Consider the following 16947-nt stretch of genomic DNA (forward strand, 5'->3'; position numbering starts at 1 on the left):
TTTTAGTTTTACTTGATTAATTATAATTAACTTTTTGTATTATATATTTTTTTGTTTTATTCATTTTTTCAATGTTTTTATTCTCTGTTAATTTATTAACATATTTGCTTTTATTATTGTATATATTTAATTTTAACAAATTAATATGTAAATTTATATTTTCTATTTTCTTTTGTTATACTTTTTATTATTGAATTTTTTTTATCTACAATGGATGATATGAGAAGAATAATGATCATTACCATATCTAACTCTAAAAAAATACTATCAATTATGTTAAAAATGATTAAAAATAAAAAAAATCTTTCAAAAAAAAAAGTTTTTCAACATAACATAAAGAATTATTGTTTTTGTTTTATCTAAAAAATAACTTTATTTTATTGACATATATAGAAATAATTGTTAACCCAATATATTTATGTAATAATTACTTGAAGTATGTCAAAAATAAAAACTAATAAAGAGCAAATGATTATAATAAAATTAATAATTGTGATTTATTGTTCAAATAAATATATATATATACACACACACATACATACATCACATAATCAACATTATGATAAAAATAATTATCAATTGTAACTATTTAAATATTGATTCTTGATTTTTTATCAAACAACCAAAAAGCAATAGCAAAATTTTTAGTATTTAACAAATAAATTGAAAAAGATATTTTTTAATAAAAAAAGATTTTTATAATTCTTGAAAATTTATAAAAGTTTGAACTTCTTTTAAATGAATAATATCGTTTATAATATATTATATATAAATTATTATTTAATTGTAACTTAACATATAAATATACGATTATATATTAGATAAATAATTAAAAATAAATTTAAAATTATGAAAAATTTAATAAAATTTTTTTTACATTGTATGGGTTAAAAAAGCTAGTTTATATATATATATATATATATATATATATATATATATATATATATCCGGTCGGGAAAGGTTACCTAAAACCAACTTCGACCTTAGAAAAAATCTGACCCAACTTGGAACTTAATTTTCCAAAAACAAAAAAAAAGAACCCATAGGGTTGGGTAGAAACCCTGCGGATAGATTTGCCATCCCTAGTTAGTTTACATGATTAAAGCACTTTCTATATTTGTTAATAATAATTGTGCTCCAGTTGCTGTAGAATTTTCCTGTACCTGCTGAGGCTCAAATGAGCACAAATGGAATTGGAGAAATCTTGGGCATCTTTATGCTCCAGGATTACACAGATTTTGCCAAACACCGCAATGACTGGATTAACTGCTCAATATCTCAGCCACGGCGGCAGCATTTTAGACCAATGTGGTGTGTTAGAGAGCATATGGCATTCTTAATCAGAAATCTTCAATTTTTTATCCAGGTCCTTGATGCTATAGAGTTCAAATCATGTGTCTGCAAAAGTTTTCCAAAGATTTTTCTATCAAAGAAAGCAAGGGCTTTTATTATGCTTACTAGGCATTATGAATTTTTTGTCCATTTTTGGGCCTGGGGACGTGCTACATCATTCATTTTACATTTGCAATTAAAACTTTATATCTTTGACTACGATCTAGTCTACAGTTACATAGTTAGCTGAAATGGTTAGATTCTTTGATATAGGTGTTAAATGGGCTTTAGATCTTCATTAGGGGTGCTCATCTCTTGATGTTTTCAAGTTAGCAACACATCTTGCAGTTATTGCAAATATCTTGACATAATACTGGCATGATCATGAAATTTTGATTAGGGCTTTTTATGGTTAGTTTGTGACATGTCCATTGAGGTATTGGCCGACACGCTGGTGCAAGTTTCTGATGAAGATTCATATTGAAGATTAGGGAGTAGTATTATTTGATTCAAAGTCTTTGATGACATCTTTAGTGTTGCGTCTTAGGTGGAGGAATAACCTCTACACCAATGAATAACTTTAAACACCAATATCATGGATCCTAGTGTAAACAAGTTGAGAGAATGGTTACTGGCTGTGGGAAATCAGATATCACCACTTCTAGAAGATTCTATATAGTTGACCATTCCTTTTGAGTTTTGTAAAGATTCTCTCAAATGACATTGAGAATTAAACATCCAATATTTTGATGTCAGTTTTGGTTATTCTCACTTGTTGAAAGTAGATGTGTTCTTTTGTTTATGTACTTATATTTTATTCATTTCATGAATCCATAATGGAGATTTTATCTTTTCTGTTTTAGGTTGATGTGATAGAATCTCAATGGAATGTTTTGCAATCTCATATCCTAAATTCTCATGACTTCACTGAGCTTGTGGGTTTTCGTCAAAAGTAGGATGAGTTCTTTATATTAGCATCCTTCTTCTGAAATTTCGAATATTGTGTTGGCCTATAAATTATCTGCTACTTTATATGGAATGACAAACGACCTAAATATTGAATCATAATTGCTTGTTACTATTGATAGGGGCTTGATTTAGGTGAATTTCATACAAAACATCTTTAAGTATGTTTTGGCCAGGGTTTCAAATATCGATTGTGTAATGGAATAGTGGCTGCAAAATTATAATAGTGTCACTATTAGCCATCACTATCGAAGAAAATGCGGCTAAAATATTGAATCATACTCAAAATAATACATAATGATCGTTAAAAATTAGTGTAACGGGAAATAATGATAATAACATATTATTATTATCGCTATCCCTATTTTCTTAGTTATTGGTTCAAATTAAATAAAAAAAAATTTCAATTGACAATAATCCTAACTCAATTAACAAATTATTCAAATTCAAATCAGTATTAAGTTTGAAATCAACAATTAAAATCAAAGAAGTTAAGAAAAAGTTAAATTAATTTTTTTTTGTAAATTTTTTGTAAAATAATAATGATCTTTGTGATAATATGAGAGAAATGAGATCGAGGCAATGACATTGATGAGAGTACATAAGAGAGAGTGATGGATACAAATAAAAAAAGAGAGAGAAAAAAAAACACGAAGAAGAGTTGAGGACGGGAGTTTTTGTCTTTCTAGTTATCAGGAAAAATTTTGGGGGATGGGCCTATCTGTAGTGAAAGGAACGCTTGTGTTTTTATTTATTTAATTTTGTAATTAATTTTATTGAAATATAAGTTTAAAAATTTGTAATTTTTGAAATTATATATATATATGTGGATTTTAGATGTAAAGTTTTAATAAATTTTTTTGTATAAGTTAGATAAAAAATAATTAAAATTAAATATTATAATTTGATTTTGTTACTTATTAATTTATGATTTTGTATTTGAAATTTAATAAATTATTTGTTATTTTGATATTTATATTGTTGTCAATTCTTTTGTTATTAGATTAATTCTTATTAATTTATAAATATAGTTGATGGAATTTGTAATTATTATATTTTTAAATTTGTCATTTTATTAAATATGGATGCTTGGTATTTAACGTATTATGTTTAGTTAATATTTTGATTTGTCTATAATTAATTTCGAATATGAACTTGGCTCAAGTAAAAATTTTGTTGCTAAATCAAATATAAATATTTTATTATAATCTAAATAAAATTGTGAATAATTTTTAAAAAAAATAAAAAATATATAATGTCATAAACTGTTTAAAAAAAAAATTAAATAAGATTTTTTATAATTATAATTATAATTATTATATTTTATAATAAATTATGCAAAATTAAAAAAAATTCACGACCGTGATGTTTGCGATGACTACACTGATTTTCGTTATATCAAAAAATAAGATAAATGTGACACGATCGAAAACGTGATCGTAACTACTATTTAAATATCTGCTTTTGACTTTTTGGGTCACTAATGTACATTTCATAGAAATCATTCCATATTATCCTGTATTATTTGTCCAAGTAAAATGAGTTTATGTGTGCTCACATAAATTGGTGTTTTCCAGTTGATTCTTTTGGTTTGTCTTGTCAAACATTGATGATTTGCTGAAGGCTTACATGTTCTTAACATTGTTACAGGTATTTATCGGCTTTAATTTCTCAGTCTTTCTTGGACATTGGCTCTGTGACAAGGATGTTGGACAGCATCATGACGCTTTGCCTGCAGTTCTGCTGGAATATTGAGAACCAAGAAAGCAGTCAAAATACATTTAAACTAGAACATATAACTGAGGTACCCACTTCTAGCATCTCTTATTTGCTTATATAGGTAGGACTAGCAAGAATAATCATTTTGAATTAGTATATATATATGTGCCTTGGAATATTCAGATATTGTTCACACTTGCAACGGTTTTTAACACTTCTAATTAGTAATTGATAGGTAGGTCAAATCTCCAAAAAAGAAAAAAAAAAAAAAAGAGGTTATTTCTCTCTTTGAAAGACTTTGTGAAGTGTAAAGAAGTAATTTGGTTGGTTTGCTACTTGCTATTAATAGTGGGACGAGACCTCCATCTCTGCATACTTAGGAAGCTGTTTTACTCCTCATTTCACCTAGATATTGTTTAATTAGTTTATGATTAGCACTTACCTCATTAATTCATGTCACTAGTTGCATGGCCCTGTATTTCAAAGACATTGGTCTTAACCTTTTTCAGGAATTTAACAAAAAATCAAACTCCTTATATACCATATTAAGCAGTAGCAGTTTTGCTGGGAGTCAGCGAGCTCCATTTCTAAGACGTTTCCTTTTGCATGGGAATTTTAATTCCTTCCTTGAGGTAATTTCTGCATACCTATGCCTGTCTTCCAGACGCTCAAAATTTAGCTCCTTTACTTTTCTTACAGGCTGTTTTCTTCTATCAACAGGCAACTGTAAGGGTTGTGTTGAATGTTGTTAGACCACGCCCATCACTTCCTGTTTTAAATCAGCTATGACATTTGATTATATGAAATTTCTGAAGCAGCTTGTCTGATTCTTATTTGAGTTTTGCATGTGATGCTGCTGTTTCCTGTGTTTGTTGCTGGAGGAGGTGCTTTACCAAAACCCCAGCCATAGGTACATGCCTGTTTTGAGCTTTCTGAATCCTCATTAACCATCTCAATCAGTCACTGATTGGTAAGTTATATCCGACTTGAAGATTGAAGCTTGCTGCCTGTTGATCGTTGAGTAACCATCTATTGAAAGTTGGATATATTATTGTGGGTAGCTGGCTCGTGTGGGTGCAGTTTATTCTCTATAATAATATTCTGAGCTTGCTTAGTAATGCGTGCGGTGAGCAAACCCCTTGGCAGGTAAGCCGTGCCCCTAAGAAGGAAGCTGGAGTTTGTCAATGCTACCGCTGCTTGGTTTTGACTGCCTACTCGTCTACGTTATATTGACACATTGGCGATTGGATTCTTTTTCTTTTTATATTTCTTCTGTATAAATGCAATGGATGTAACTATAAAATGCATCAAATTTTCGAAAGATTTATTGGCTGACTCATGGTTTAGTAACGGACATAAACAAGCATTCATGAAATGTCATCTTTAGAAACTAAGTAGTAGTAAGTAGTAACAAGCAAAGAATCAAATTATTATTCTGTAGCCTTTATGTACAATTCGGAAAATCGGGAAGAAATATTAGAACAGAAAGAAGAGAATATCATTGCAGCCTCGACGCCAGAGACCCAAAAAAAAAAAATGTTGTATTTTTATTTAGAGCTCCTCAAATCCTTCCTTGTCTCCCTCTTCCTCTACCCACTGAAACTCTCTCCTTCAAGTTTCCATCTTTGCAAAAAGGCAATTATCATCAGTTACATCAGTTAGCCTCAGAACATTAATGTAATTAACAAATCATACGAGGATATACAACATAAAAGCAAGCAACACATTAATCAGAAAACCCATTCTAGGAAAGTCCTAGAATACTATTGAAGGCAATTTGGCATAAATATATGCCGAATTTTGACAGTATCCGTTACATCCTGCTATCTAAATGGAATCTTTGATATAAAAACGATACTAGCCTTCAAATTAGATGGTCAGGGCATTTAGCCTGGGAATTAATCCAAGAGATGTGAGATAAGATTATGAACTAAAAGATAATTGTTATCCTAAGAGTAATAAAGTACTGAGAATAACAAAATCCATGGAATCAGTTAGTTGAGCAATTATGCTAGATGATTGGAAAGAAAGTAGTATTTTCCTATTTTAAAGGTTTTAAAAGTTAAGAATACGTTCTATTCTATGGAATAAATTTTCATGATTAATATTAAACATGTGAATTGCACACGTGGACTCCATATAAATTGATCGTGAGGAATGTAAAGTTATAGCCCTCCCTCAGCATGTAGACTAATGCACTGTGATGCTTTACAATTTGAAGCAGAAACAAGTGGTTGCACCTGATCATCCGAAAACCACCATTGTTCTGCAATAAATAGTATGTTCTCGTAATCTCGTGGTTTTACTACCTTACCTAAACAGTAGTTACTTCATTGTAGCTAATCATGTCTACCTTGAAGCCGTTGCTCATAAAATGATTATCCATCCATTTCTTTGTACTAGACTGCAACACAAAGACCAACCAACGGGGCATGTGTTCATTAAAGGAAAGCAATTTAAGTTAGAATAAATGCAGTTACGAAAATTCAACAAGCTGACCTTGGTACCGAATTCGGTTTCTGCCAACCAAGCGGGCAACTCTCCCAAGAAGAGACATCTATTCAGAGCCATACAACTGGCTATGACTAAAATCTCTTCAAAACTTGCCGAAGTCATCACAGGTAGTCCCTACAGAAAAACATGAAAGAAGAAAATTCCCTCATAGAGTTATTCGTCAGAAGTTTCAGCTGACAAGCATCGCATAGGGGAAAATGCCCTTTATCACCTGGATAGATAGCCCATGTACTTGGACGATTACCATTAAAGCCTTTCATACGCAAAGTCTGTTGAATATTAGAGGATTTCTATGGAACATGAAGAAACAAACAGCTTCTTGGGATCTTAGCCCCAACACCTAATTTGTTCAAGAACATTCTCTCGGAACATGTTGAACTACTTGTCTAACCCAAAACCAGCTAAATGCAAGAAATTTAGATTGTCATAATTCAAGACATAGAGATTTGAACAGAAAAAAATATATATATAGCAAAGGAATTGTTTGTTTTCTAAAGTATATGACAAAATATGTAAACTAAGTCCAACAGTCTCAGGCACCTTTAAGCTTTTCAATCGCCTTTTGGCATACCCTTTCAGGGGATTTATCAAATATGATGGTTGAGCTTCGCCAGTTAAGCCTATATGGCCGAGTATCCATTCCATCATATAAAAGAACAACCTGCAATTTATAGTGAAAAGTTAATTTTCTTATGCAATGAGGTGACACAACACTATTTAATTCAAAATTAAACTTAGTAAAAACACCTGTTTAAGCCCATCCATGTGGTTTACCGTACGAAGCAGCTTATCATCTATGAACTTGGTTGCAATGCAATAATGTTTCAATCGGTTCTCCAAATTCATCCGAGTGTGAAGTGGAACAAAGCATCCGGCATATGGGTCCACAAAAAGAGGCTCTGCATATATAGACAAATAAAAATGATTATAAGGCTTAGTAGCTACTTTCAGAAACAATGAAGAAGGCAATAGAAAAGACGGAAACATAGAGAATTGGGGTTTTGCTTGCCTCGACGGTGGATCTCGTGAAAGCGAAGAGAAGCAGAATGGGATGCTGATTGGAGTAATGGGTCAATTTCATCGCTGAGTTGAGGTCTGAATAACCATCCATTTCTCTTCTAGTTGTGGGTGTTGGAGGGGAACGGCAGGACCGCAGTAGGTGGGGATGGCGCACGTGCAAGTCTCAGTAAACATTGCATATAGTCTTTTGCCATTTTGGATGGAAGTGATTCACTCACGATTTATCGATTTTCAGTGTGAACGGCAGCGATTTGTAAAACTTTTATTAAATTATCCCATTCAACGGTCACCGTAGAGTATGGAGCGCAAAGCAGGGCCCGGTCCATCTAGTGCATGTCTCTCTCTCCTCCTCCTACTACTTACTACGGTGCTTTTTTCTAAATCAAGGGAAATATATATACATATATATATATATATTGTATAAAGAAAAAGGCAAACAGGACAAATAAGGAAGGAAAACCTCAAACCGAAAAGCATAGGCTTTGCGGCAAGGATAGATGTACTTGACTCTCGAGTTACTTAGTGTTGGGAAATGTTTTACTCCGAAGTTCTCCGTAATCAATCACAAATGACAAATCACAGTTAATCTCTGACCAACTCCATTCATAGAATAAATCATAATAGCATAATTTGACATTTCATAAGTCGTTGATTCGAATATAGTAAAATATTAATAATTTATTTATTTATTTATGTATTTATATTATATTATATTTTTTCTATCTTTTTTTGTTATTTTTTTAATCTTAATTTATTGGTCCCTTATTCAAAATAAATAATAAATATAGTTAAATTCTTAAATTCACTTTCACTTTTTTTTTTTTTGTTTTTTAACAATTAATATCATTATACAAAATCCAATAAATCAATTATAATGCGCCAATGCCAATGTCAAATATTTTGCAAAAAATATGGAATTTTGTTTTAAAGTAATTGGCTCCAAAAATTAAATGACAAGAATAAAAATAGATTTGAGTTTCTTAATTTTGAATAAAAAATATTAAAATATATTTTTTAAAATTTGTATAAATTTTTAATGAACAAACATTAGAGGACAGGAGGAATATATGAAAATTATATATTATAATTTGTATTAATATAAAAATATAATGTATATTTTTAATTTTATTAAATTTTTTATATAATTTTTATTAAAAATTTAAATTATAATATGTTATTTTTATGTTATTCTTATATTTTAATATTATATCATGTTTTAAATTATTAAATTTGTGCTTAATTTATTGGTTGGACACTAGTCTGCAAGGAATTTAATTAAACTCTACAAACAAAGTGATCATTCAAATACTATATTTAAGTAAGTGAAATTTCATCTAATTATCTTTTATAATTTTCTCACAAAAAAAAAAAAAAAAACAATTGAATCACTTTTATTGGCTCAGTATTATATTTCAAGCCAAACTTTCGAGCACAGTTGAATTTAGCTTGTTGTAAATTGCTGGTTTGTTTTAATTCTACCAAGCCTGCAAGGTAAATCTCCAAACCGGACACTTTGACCAAAAAAAAAAAGGGGGCTGAATTAATGAGAGTTACGTGAAATGTGTTAGGTATAATCGTTGGAGAACAAGATTATACTCAAGAAAGAATCTTCCAATAAATTAAGAAACACCCAACAGAAAAAAATTGAAGACCAAGGATCACAAAAAAAGGCTCCTGGATGGACCAGAAGAGAGTGACCTTCAAGTGAAGTCTCAGCACCAACTCACCCCACCTTCTTATCTTCACAAGAAAACCGGAAAGAAAAAAACTACCAAAAAATGGATTCCAATCTCCAAACTTGTGAAAACCCTGAAACCAAATCAACCGAAGAACAAACCCAAAACCAACTTGAGATTTTCCCTTCTCAATGCCCATTTGCAACTGCTTCTCTTTCTTTCCCTTCCATGCCCACAACTGTACCTACCCATTTCTTAACTCAAACCAAAATCCTATCTTTATTCTCTTCTCAATCACCCAATAAAGTTAAAGTTCCAACCCAAGCTTCCTCTCTTTCCCATGTCTCTCTGTCTTCAACTTCTCCTTCACCTTCCAAACTCTCCTTCAAATCCACCGTTTCCAACAACCCTCTTCAATCCCCTCTCTCTTTAGGCCCGCGCCGCCCTCTCGACCCTTCCAATGGCGCCGCAATTCGTCGAGCTTCCATCGTTTGGTTCCGCAACGATTTACGAGTTCATGACAACGAGTGTCTCAACACTGCCAACAACGAGTCCATGTCGGTTTTGCCAGTTTACTGTTTTGACCCTCGAGATTACGGTAAATCCTCATCTGGGTTCGATAAAACGGGTCCTTACAGAGCCACATTCTTGATAGAATCAGTTTCGGATCTCCGAAAGAATCTGCAAGCACGAGGGTCGGATCTTGTGGTCCGAGTTGGAAAGCCGGAGAGTGTTTTGGTTGAGTTAGCTAAAGCTATTGGGGCTGAAGCAATTTATGCTCATAGAGAAATTTCTCATGATGAGGTTAAGGCTGAGGAAAAGATTGAGGCCGCCATGAAAGAAGAGGGAGTCGAAGTTAAATACTTTTGGGGAAGTACTTTGTTCCATGTTGATGATTTGCCGTTTAAGTTGGAAGATATGCCTTCCAATTATGGTGGATTTAGGGAGAAGGTTAAGGGTTTGGATATAAGGAAAACAATTGAAGCATTGGACCAAATGAAAGGAATACCCTCAAGAGGTGATGTTGAGACTGGAGATATTCCTTCATTGACGGATCTGGGGCTTAACCCCAGTGCCACGATGGCTCAGGTTTGTGATTTAAATTTAACTTCTATGTTTTTCACGAGGTTCAGTAAGTTTACTTGTGCCTTTCCAGAATCCTGGACTTGTGCTGTTTGTTACACAAATTGAGGGGAGATAAATGACTTTACGGTTGCATAGAATGCAATTGTCTTGCTTAGTCTTCAATGTTCTAGAGAAGATTGTTGTCAAAAGTAATTAGTTTTGGTCGTGTTTCGTTTATTTGCTAAGTTTTCCCTAACTATATGTTGATTCTGTTGCATTGCACCAGAATACTAATCTTTTCTTTTATGCCAAATGCTTCTTCATATTTAAGTTAGTATTTACGGCTACTCACATCTGAAGTATGATTTGATTGGATTGTGTAACTTGAATTATCAGTGTCAGCGTGCTCCTTAGTCAGTGCTTACTGGTTAATCTCCAATGTTGAGGCTTGATAAGAAGTTTTGATTTAGATATTTCAGCTAACCTATGCTACTAGATGTAACTCATTTAGAGTGAATTCAATTAGCTATGTTAGCTGTGTCTTTTTCTTTTGATTATGGCTCTTTAAATGCATTGACAAAGTATTCTTTGTTCTCTCATAGGATGGTAGGCCATCAGTTAGTGCTTCTATGGTTGGAGGGGAGACTGAAGCATTGCAGAGGCTTAAAAAGTTTGCAGCTGAGTGTCAAGCACAGCCACACAAGGGGAGCAAGGATGGTAGTCAGGATAGCATATATGGTGCTAACTTTTCTTGCAAAATTTCTCCATGGCTAGCTATGGGATGCCTATCTCCCCGTTCAATGTTTGATGAGCTAAAGAAAACTACAAATAAGTATGTTGTCAAGTACCCTTGTTTTCATTTTATAAATAATGTCTAAAATTTGAGCTAATTGTGGATATGATCCACGACAGAGTACAATGGAGCAATATTATCCATGTTAAAGATACCATGTAGTTGGAGAAGGCTTGGTTGTTTTATAAACAATTTCAAGCTATCAGATAATTTCTTATGTTGAATACATTTATATGATTGACAGGATCATTTCAGCTGCCTCAAAGAAAAATGACGGTGGTGGTGGCATACCTGATACTGGAATGAACTGGTTGATGTTTGAGTTGTTGTGGAGGGATTTCTTCAGGTAAATATGGCCTTGATTGACCTTAGAAGCAACAATTTTACTTTACCTCCAAAACAATCAAGCTGATATTCATTGCACATAATCCTTTTGTAGATTCATCACCAAGAAATACAGTTCTGCAAGGGTTGGAACCGCTGCTGCCACAGCTTGTACAGGTGCCCTTGCTTAAGCAAAGAATTTGTACTGGTGTTGAGGAGGATAAGTGTTTTGGGGTGATGGTTGCTCTCGATTCTTGATGGATTTTCATTGTTTAGCTGTTAGATGTTGGAATAGGTGGCTCAAAATGCAGTTCTCCTTCTTGAACTCTTGTTCTTGTCGCCCAATAAAATGATTTAATATGGTTAATTTGTCTTAGTCTTGTAAGCGTTAAAACCATTGTGCTAGTTCTGTCCGTTGTTTGATTCACCATCCTGTGAATAACATATCTCATGGTTCCCTCTTAATCATTTGTCCATGCCTTTTAGTTTTGCTTTCAACTCTCAGCTCAAAAGAAAAGGCGAAAATGCTAGTGAGTTTTGAAGGTTAAGGCCCTAGTGCGAAATGTGGTTTCGGAATTAGGAAAACAAGGGTACATAGGTAGAGAAGAATACACTAGTAACATAGGCCCAAAAGCTAGGGCCTCCAAGCTCCGCACACAGTATTAGGCGCCTAACCACCGAAACCAAAATACAGCCTACACAGGTAGGGAAGGATACAAGCAAAGAGAAGACGAGAGCGAAGAGGATTGTTTGGGCTTGAATTGATTTACCTGAGAGAAAGTGAAATGGGAAACTGAATGATTATAGGAGGAAAGGGAGAGCGTGGAAATCAGGTGAAACGCCATGGAATCGCATACGAATGTAGATGGAGACCGGAGTTTGAGTGGGTCCAGTGGTAGACTGAGCACTGCCTCCTATGAGGGTGTTCCAGATGAAGGATTCAAGGGTCAGCCGGTCATGCGAGCAAAATGAAAGGTTGCATAGCAGAAGCTAACGTTGATTGTTTGATAGATCAGAATGGCGGGAAGTTTTGCCTCTTAAAACAAAAACAAAAGGATGTAGCCTAAAACGTTTTGATGCTGATTTCAAAAACAAAATTAGTATTCATACAAGCTTACTTCTCTAACGATTTGGTACAATTCCATTTAACAAGATTAAAAGGCAAAAAAAAAAAAAAACCAAAACAAGTCGAAGGATTTGACACCCGAAAGAGAAAAACAAGGTTCCTCGGAAGCAATAAACTAGATAGGTAACAAGTGAAAAAAACTGAACTGATTCTTCACTCTTCCTCTTCCCCCTCATTCTCAGCGATATTGAAGTAGCGAAGTTCATAAACAGTACGGTCCTTGTTGGAAGCAATCACCCGAAGCCAATCCCGAACATTGTGCTTCTTCAAGTACTTCTTAGTCAAGTACTTAAGATACCTGACAACCAAACAGGAAGTTGAACAAACCATCAAGTAAAACTAAACTCAAATGTTATAATCAAAACATGCTTCTTTCCCCTTTAAAACAAACAACCAAAAACTAGATATAAGGTTTCAGACATCCAAGGAAGGATTAAAGCAGCAGAAGCTCCAAAGCCAGGCGAAGGCGAAAGCTCTCAGGCGGCCGCCGCGAATGTTTTGAGAAACAAGATCATTGACCTAAACCATAAAATTAAAAGAGTTCCACCATCCTCGCTTAAGATTCAAACCATTTTTAAGATCTAAAAATTCAGAGATGCGGCGCAGCGGAGATTGTTCTATAATACAATTAAAAGATCGAAAGAGAAATGAAAAGTACCGCTTGGAGAAGTTGGAGTCAGAGGAGACGTTGATCTTGGTCTTGTCACGGGTGACAGTGACGGAGTCGCCAAGAGCACCGGCTTTGCCACCGACCTTGATCCTTTCCTGGAGGAACTTTTCCAATGAGGCGATGTCCATGATCTTATCTTCAACCGGCTTAGCACAGTCGATGGTAAAGGACGCTCCCTTCTTCTTCCCCTTGGGTCCCGCTGCTGCCCCACGACTCATCTTCGCACCAACTCACAGCGTTTTCACTAAGTCGATTCAATCAAAAAGAAGGGAAAGAAAAAAAACAGAGAGAAAGGCAGGGATAGAGAGAGTAACTTAACTGCCGGCGGCCGCAGCGTTCTTTAAAGATACAAAACGATGAAGTTAACGAGAAATATATTGGATTGGATTCTAGGGTTTTTTTGGGTCATGTATGGGTGCCACGTTGCTCCCGTTAGGTTTTGGGCTGAAAATCACCAAAAAAAAAGTTAGTATAAAAAAATTTAAATTACAATTAAATAATAATCTAAATTCATATTACTTTATTATAATCCATTAAATTTAATTAATTAAGTGTAAACAAATATTTTAAAAAATTAATTAAATAAAATAACTATTTAAAGATTCAATTGAACAAAAATAAATGTTTAAATACTTAATTAATTAATTCTAATACAGTAAAATAAGCTTAAATAATTATTTAATTTTAATTTAAAAATCTTTTATATATTTAACCCAAAAGAAAATGCAAAAAAAAAAAAAAGGATTATTGCCATGATCCATCCCGGAATCACCCTTTAGCCTAATTTGTCTTGTACATACTTAGATTTATAAACTTTTGGAGAAGCAATTTCAACTCTAAAGATTAAAAAATAACTTTTTTTAAGACAAATTTTACCCATTTTCCTCATTAAATTTGTTTATTTTAACATGCATTTTAATCTATTTATGATTATAGTGAATGTGATGCTCCAGGGACTAGTAAAAAAATTAAGCATTATATTAATTTATTCATTTAATTTTCAATTTACTTAAATATTTATGAAAATTTTTATAATTTAAAATAATTATAAAAATAATTAATATAAAATTTTATCAATTTTTATTTTTAGAACTTAAAAAAATAAACATATATGAAAACATGTTTTTAAATGATTTTTTAAATTTATTTAATAAATTTTAACACGATAGTAATGATTCAGTAATCAACTAGTTTGAGAGCGAAATGTGAATTTAAGATTTTGTAAAGTACATCAAACTAAACGTTTCTAAATTAAGATGAGTTATCAGATTTATCTTTTTTTTTTTTTAGATTTTGTTAAAGGTTCGATGTGATTCGATTATATTCAAACACATTCGATATTATTTTTAAATTATTTTATTTAATATTTTAATAATAATTTTAATTTAAATGATAAAATATATTATTGAGATTTGAAATTTCATGTAAAAATCCAATTCAAAAATAGTTTTTTTTTTTAATAAAAAATGTGAGTCAATTATTTAAAACAAAAGAAAAAACAAAGAAACCCAAAGAGTTGTCCTAAGAAAAGAAAAACATTTGAGCTGCCGTCATTTAATAAAACAGAAAAACTTCAAAATAAAAGTAACAGAAAAACTTAGGAATTTGTAAATGGAGGAAGAGCTAACCAGCGTCGTTCCATGTTCTTCCATCGTCGTTGAATCGGTCCTTCGTGTCGGAACGGTAAATACATCACTTAACTTTTTGTTTTCTTTCATTATCAAACCAAAAAAATAAAAATCTATTTTCAGGCAGGTGCACTCTGGGGATTTTGTTCAGCCCCATATGATGCTCGTAAAAAAGGTTACAATCTTAAAATCTCAATCAATTTTTTATTATTTGAAATATTAATTTTTCATTATTTTTGTTAACTAAAGGTTGAAGTTTGGGCTAATAAGGTTAATCTTTTTTTTTGGGTTGTTCTGGTGTTCAGGTCTAACCGGCATTAGTCAAGCCTCATTTGTGGTAAAAGAAGCTTACAAATTTTGGTTAATGAATTTTGGGCATTTTTAGTATTTGATTTTGACCAGTTATTGGTTGTTTTTCTAAAATTTGATTGTTTTATCTTCTTGCAGGCAAAATCTGTTGGCAAATTCGGCTTCCAATGCGGTAAGAATTAAGTTGATTTTGGGCGAATATTTTGCATCTAAGATCAAACTGAATGATTGCCAAAAAAAAAAAGTGATTTTATTTTTAGGGTGTCTTTCAAACTTATTTTATTGTTTCGCATCTGCTAAATTGTAAACAACTTCACATTGATATTCAGGACTTGTTGCTGGTATATTTGTTATGACTCGTTGTGGGCTTCAGAGATATCGAAAGCAGAATGACCAGGTTAGTTTATAGCCTTCTGAATAGTTTCTTTAAGAGATTACCGTAGACGGGTGAAGGAAAACATACAACATTTCCATTATGTAAGAGAGAGGGAGAGAACACAAGTACCATAATTTTATCTAGTTAAAGGCAGTTTCCGAGTACATCTTCTATTTGGTTTGCCTGTTGTGAAGAGGCAAAGAGCTTAGTTATATACATACTGTGGGGAAAACATGGACTTTCACTTTATTTTGTCACACAATGAACTCTCAACTGCTTATATCTTTAGAATTCAGGTTCCTTAAAGTGTGTACCTATGCTTATATAAGAAGATAAGAAAGATGCATGGTGTTAGACACACACACAGATACTAGACAAGGTTCAGGATCGTAGAGTTTTTCCTATGTTTTGTTGCATATATACAACAGAAGTGAAATTTGGTTGTTTGCTTGTTATGAAGAGGAGTTTTCAATCAGTTATTACAAAGACTAATAAACCAAGCTAAGCTATCTATAACATTCCTAACTCTAGAATTATGATAGATGAAATGGCTTGAGGATGTGGTTACAAGGATCACCAAGCTTGTTTTCTTTACTTCAGATAAACACTTTAATTGCGGGTGCTGTAGCTGGGGCTGCTGTCGCTGCAAGGACAAGAAGCTGGACAAAGATGATTGGAATGGCATGCATTGTTTCTGCCTTTAGTGCTGCTGCTGATTTTTCCAGAACAAATTGAATATCCAGTGGTGAAATTCCACGTTGGGGAACAAAGTGATGCTAACTTTCTTACACCAACCATGATCTTTATGGCATCAGCTATATATTTTTTTTCTTTGCCCTGCACTCTCCACGGATGTGTTTTGGGAAATTTCTGAATATCTGATGTTCATTTCAGATTAAGCTTACTCTTTATAACAATGAAATGCTTTTTGTTATTAGTCCTATGTAGGATTTTGTTATATCCTCAAAGCTTCTAAAGTGGTTCACGCGCAGAGTCAGATGCTTGTATTATTTTCCTTTGCACGTGTAGGCGCAAAAATCACGCCCCTGAAATGAATCATTGCCAATGCTAAATGTTTCTATTCAATTTAAAGGTTAACCTACCATTTCCACTGAAGCTTCAAAAGTGGAGATATTGTTTATAGTTGCAATTACTTATCATTCTTTTAGTTATTGGGTTTTATATATGTCAAATTTTCAGTTCAGCTTGCCTGCAATAGTGCGCTTGGACCAAATTTTCAAATATTCCAGAACTTCTCTGCTCTAGCACAAGGCTTTCACTCATAAACTAACTGCTGAAAAAATCTTCCACGACTTTGTCTCTACATGATTAGTCATTTCGCTCTCACTGATCTACTTGGATTTGATCCTTGTCCACGGTTTGATTTGTGGTAAAAGCGATTTTTTGTGGGACATTGCTTGGTTATTTT

At 32.8% G+C, this 16947-nt stretch overlaps 3 protein-coding genes and 1 pseudogene across 4 annotated transcripts; 2 read left to right on the top strand and 2 right to left on the bottom strand.

Annotated features, from left to right (window-relative positions):
* Window positions 1–5387: 5387 nt before the first annotated feature.
* Window positions 5388–8255, bottom strand: LOC111313054 (O-methyltransferase 1, chloroplastic-like; annotated as a pseudogene). Its single transcript, XR_016332508.1, has 7 exons — window positions 7541–8255; window positions 7279–7430; window positions 7072–7192; window positions 6747–6871; window positions 6517–6645; window positions 6258–6421; window positions 5388–5640 (listed from the first exon to the last, which is right to left on the bottom strand). The product of XR_016332508.1 is annotated as an O-methyltransferase 1, chloroplastic-like (transcript).
* A 942-nt stretch (window positions 8256–9197) lies between these two features.
* On the top strand, window positions 9198–13473 carry LOC111314114 (blue-light photoreceptor PHR2-like). Its single transcript, XM_022915145.2, has 4 exons — window positions 9198–10316; window positions 10895–11124; window positions 11330–11431; window positions 11525–13473. The coding sequence occupies exons 1-4, from the start codon at window positions 9330–9332 to the stop codon at window positions 11598–11600; spliced, it is 1395 nt and encodes a 464-aa protein (XP_022770880.1). The 5' UTR covers window positions 9198–9329; the 3' UTR covers window positions 11601–13473.
* On the bottom strand, window positions 12469–13584 carry LOC111314115 (large ribosomal subunit protein eL22z-like). Its single transcript, XM_022915147.2, has 2 exons — window positions 13194–13584; window positions 12469–12833 (listed from the first exon to the last, which is right to left on the bottom strand). The coding sequence occupies exons 1-2, from the start codon at window positions 13421–13423 to the stop codon at window positions 12689–12691; spliced, it is 375 nt and encodes a 124-aa protein (XP_022770882.1). The 5' UTR covers window positions 13424–13584; the 3' UTR covers window positions 12469–12688.
* Window positions 13585–14713: 1129 nt separating this feature from the next.
* On the top strand, window positions 14714–16668 carry ATOEP16-4 (Mitochondrial import inner membrane translocase subunit Tim17/Tim22/Tim23 family protein). The gene is made up of 6 exons (XM_022914074.2): window positions 14714–14888; window positions 14957–15008; window positions 15139–15170; window positions 15281–15314; window positions 15472–15539; window positions 16119–16668. The coding sequence occupies exons 1-6, from the start codon at window positions 14817–14819 to the stop codon at window positions 16251–16253; spliced, it is 393 nt and encodes a 130-aa protein (XP_022769809.1). The 5' UTR covers window positions 14714–14816; the 3' UTR covers window positions 16254–16668.
* Window positions 16669–16947: the final 279 nt, after the last annotated feature.

Source organism: Durio zibethinus, chromosome 23 (assembly GCF_047325235.1).
Source record: "Durio zibethinus cultivar Kanyao isolate XHJ-2024 chromosome 23, ASM4732523v1, whole genome shotgun sequence".
Classification (NCBI taxonomy): Eukaryota; Viridiplantae; Streptophyta; class Magnoliopsida; order Malvales; family Malvaceae; genus Durio; species Durio zibethinus.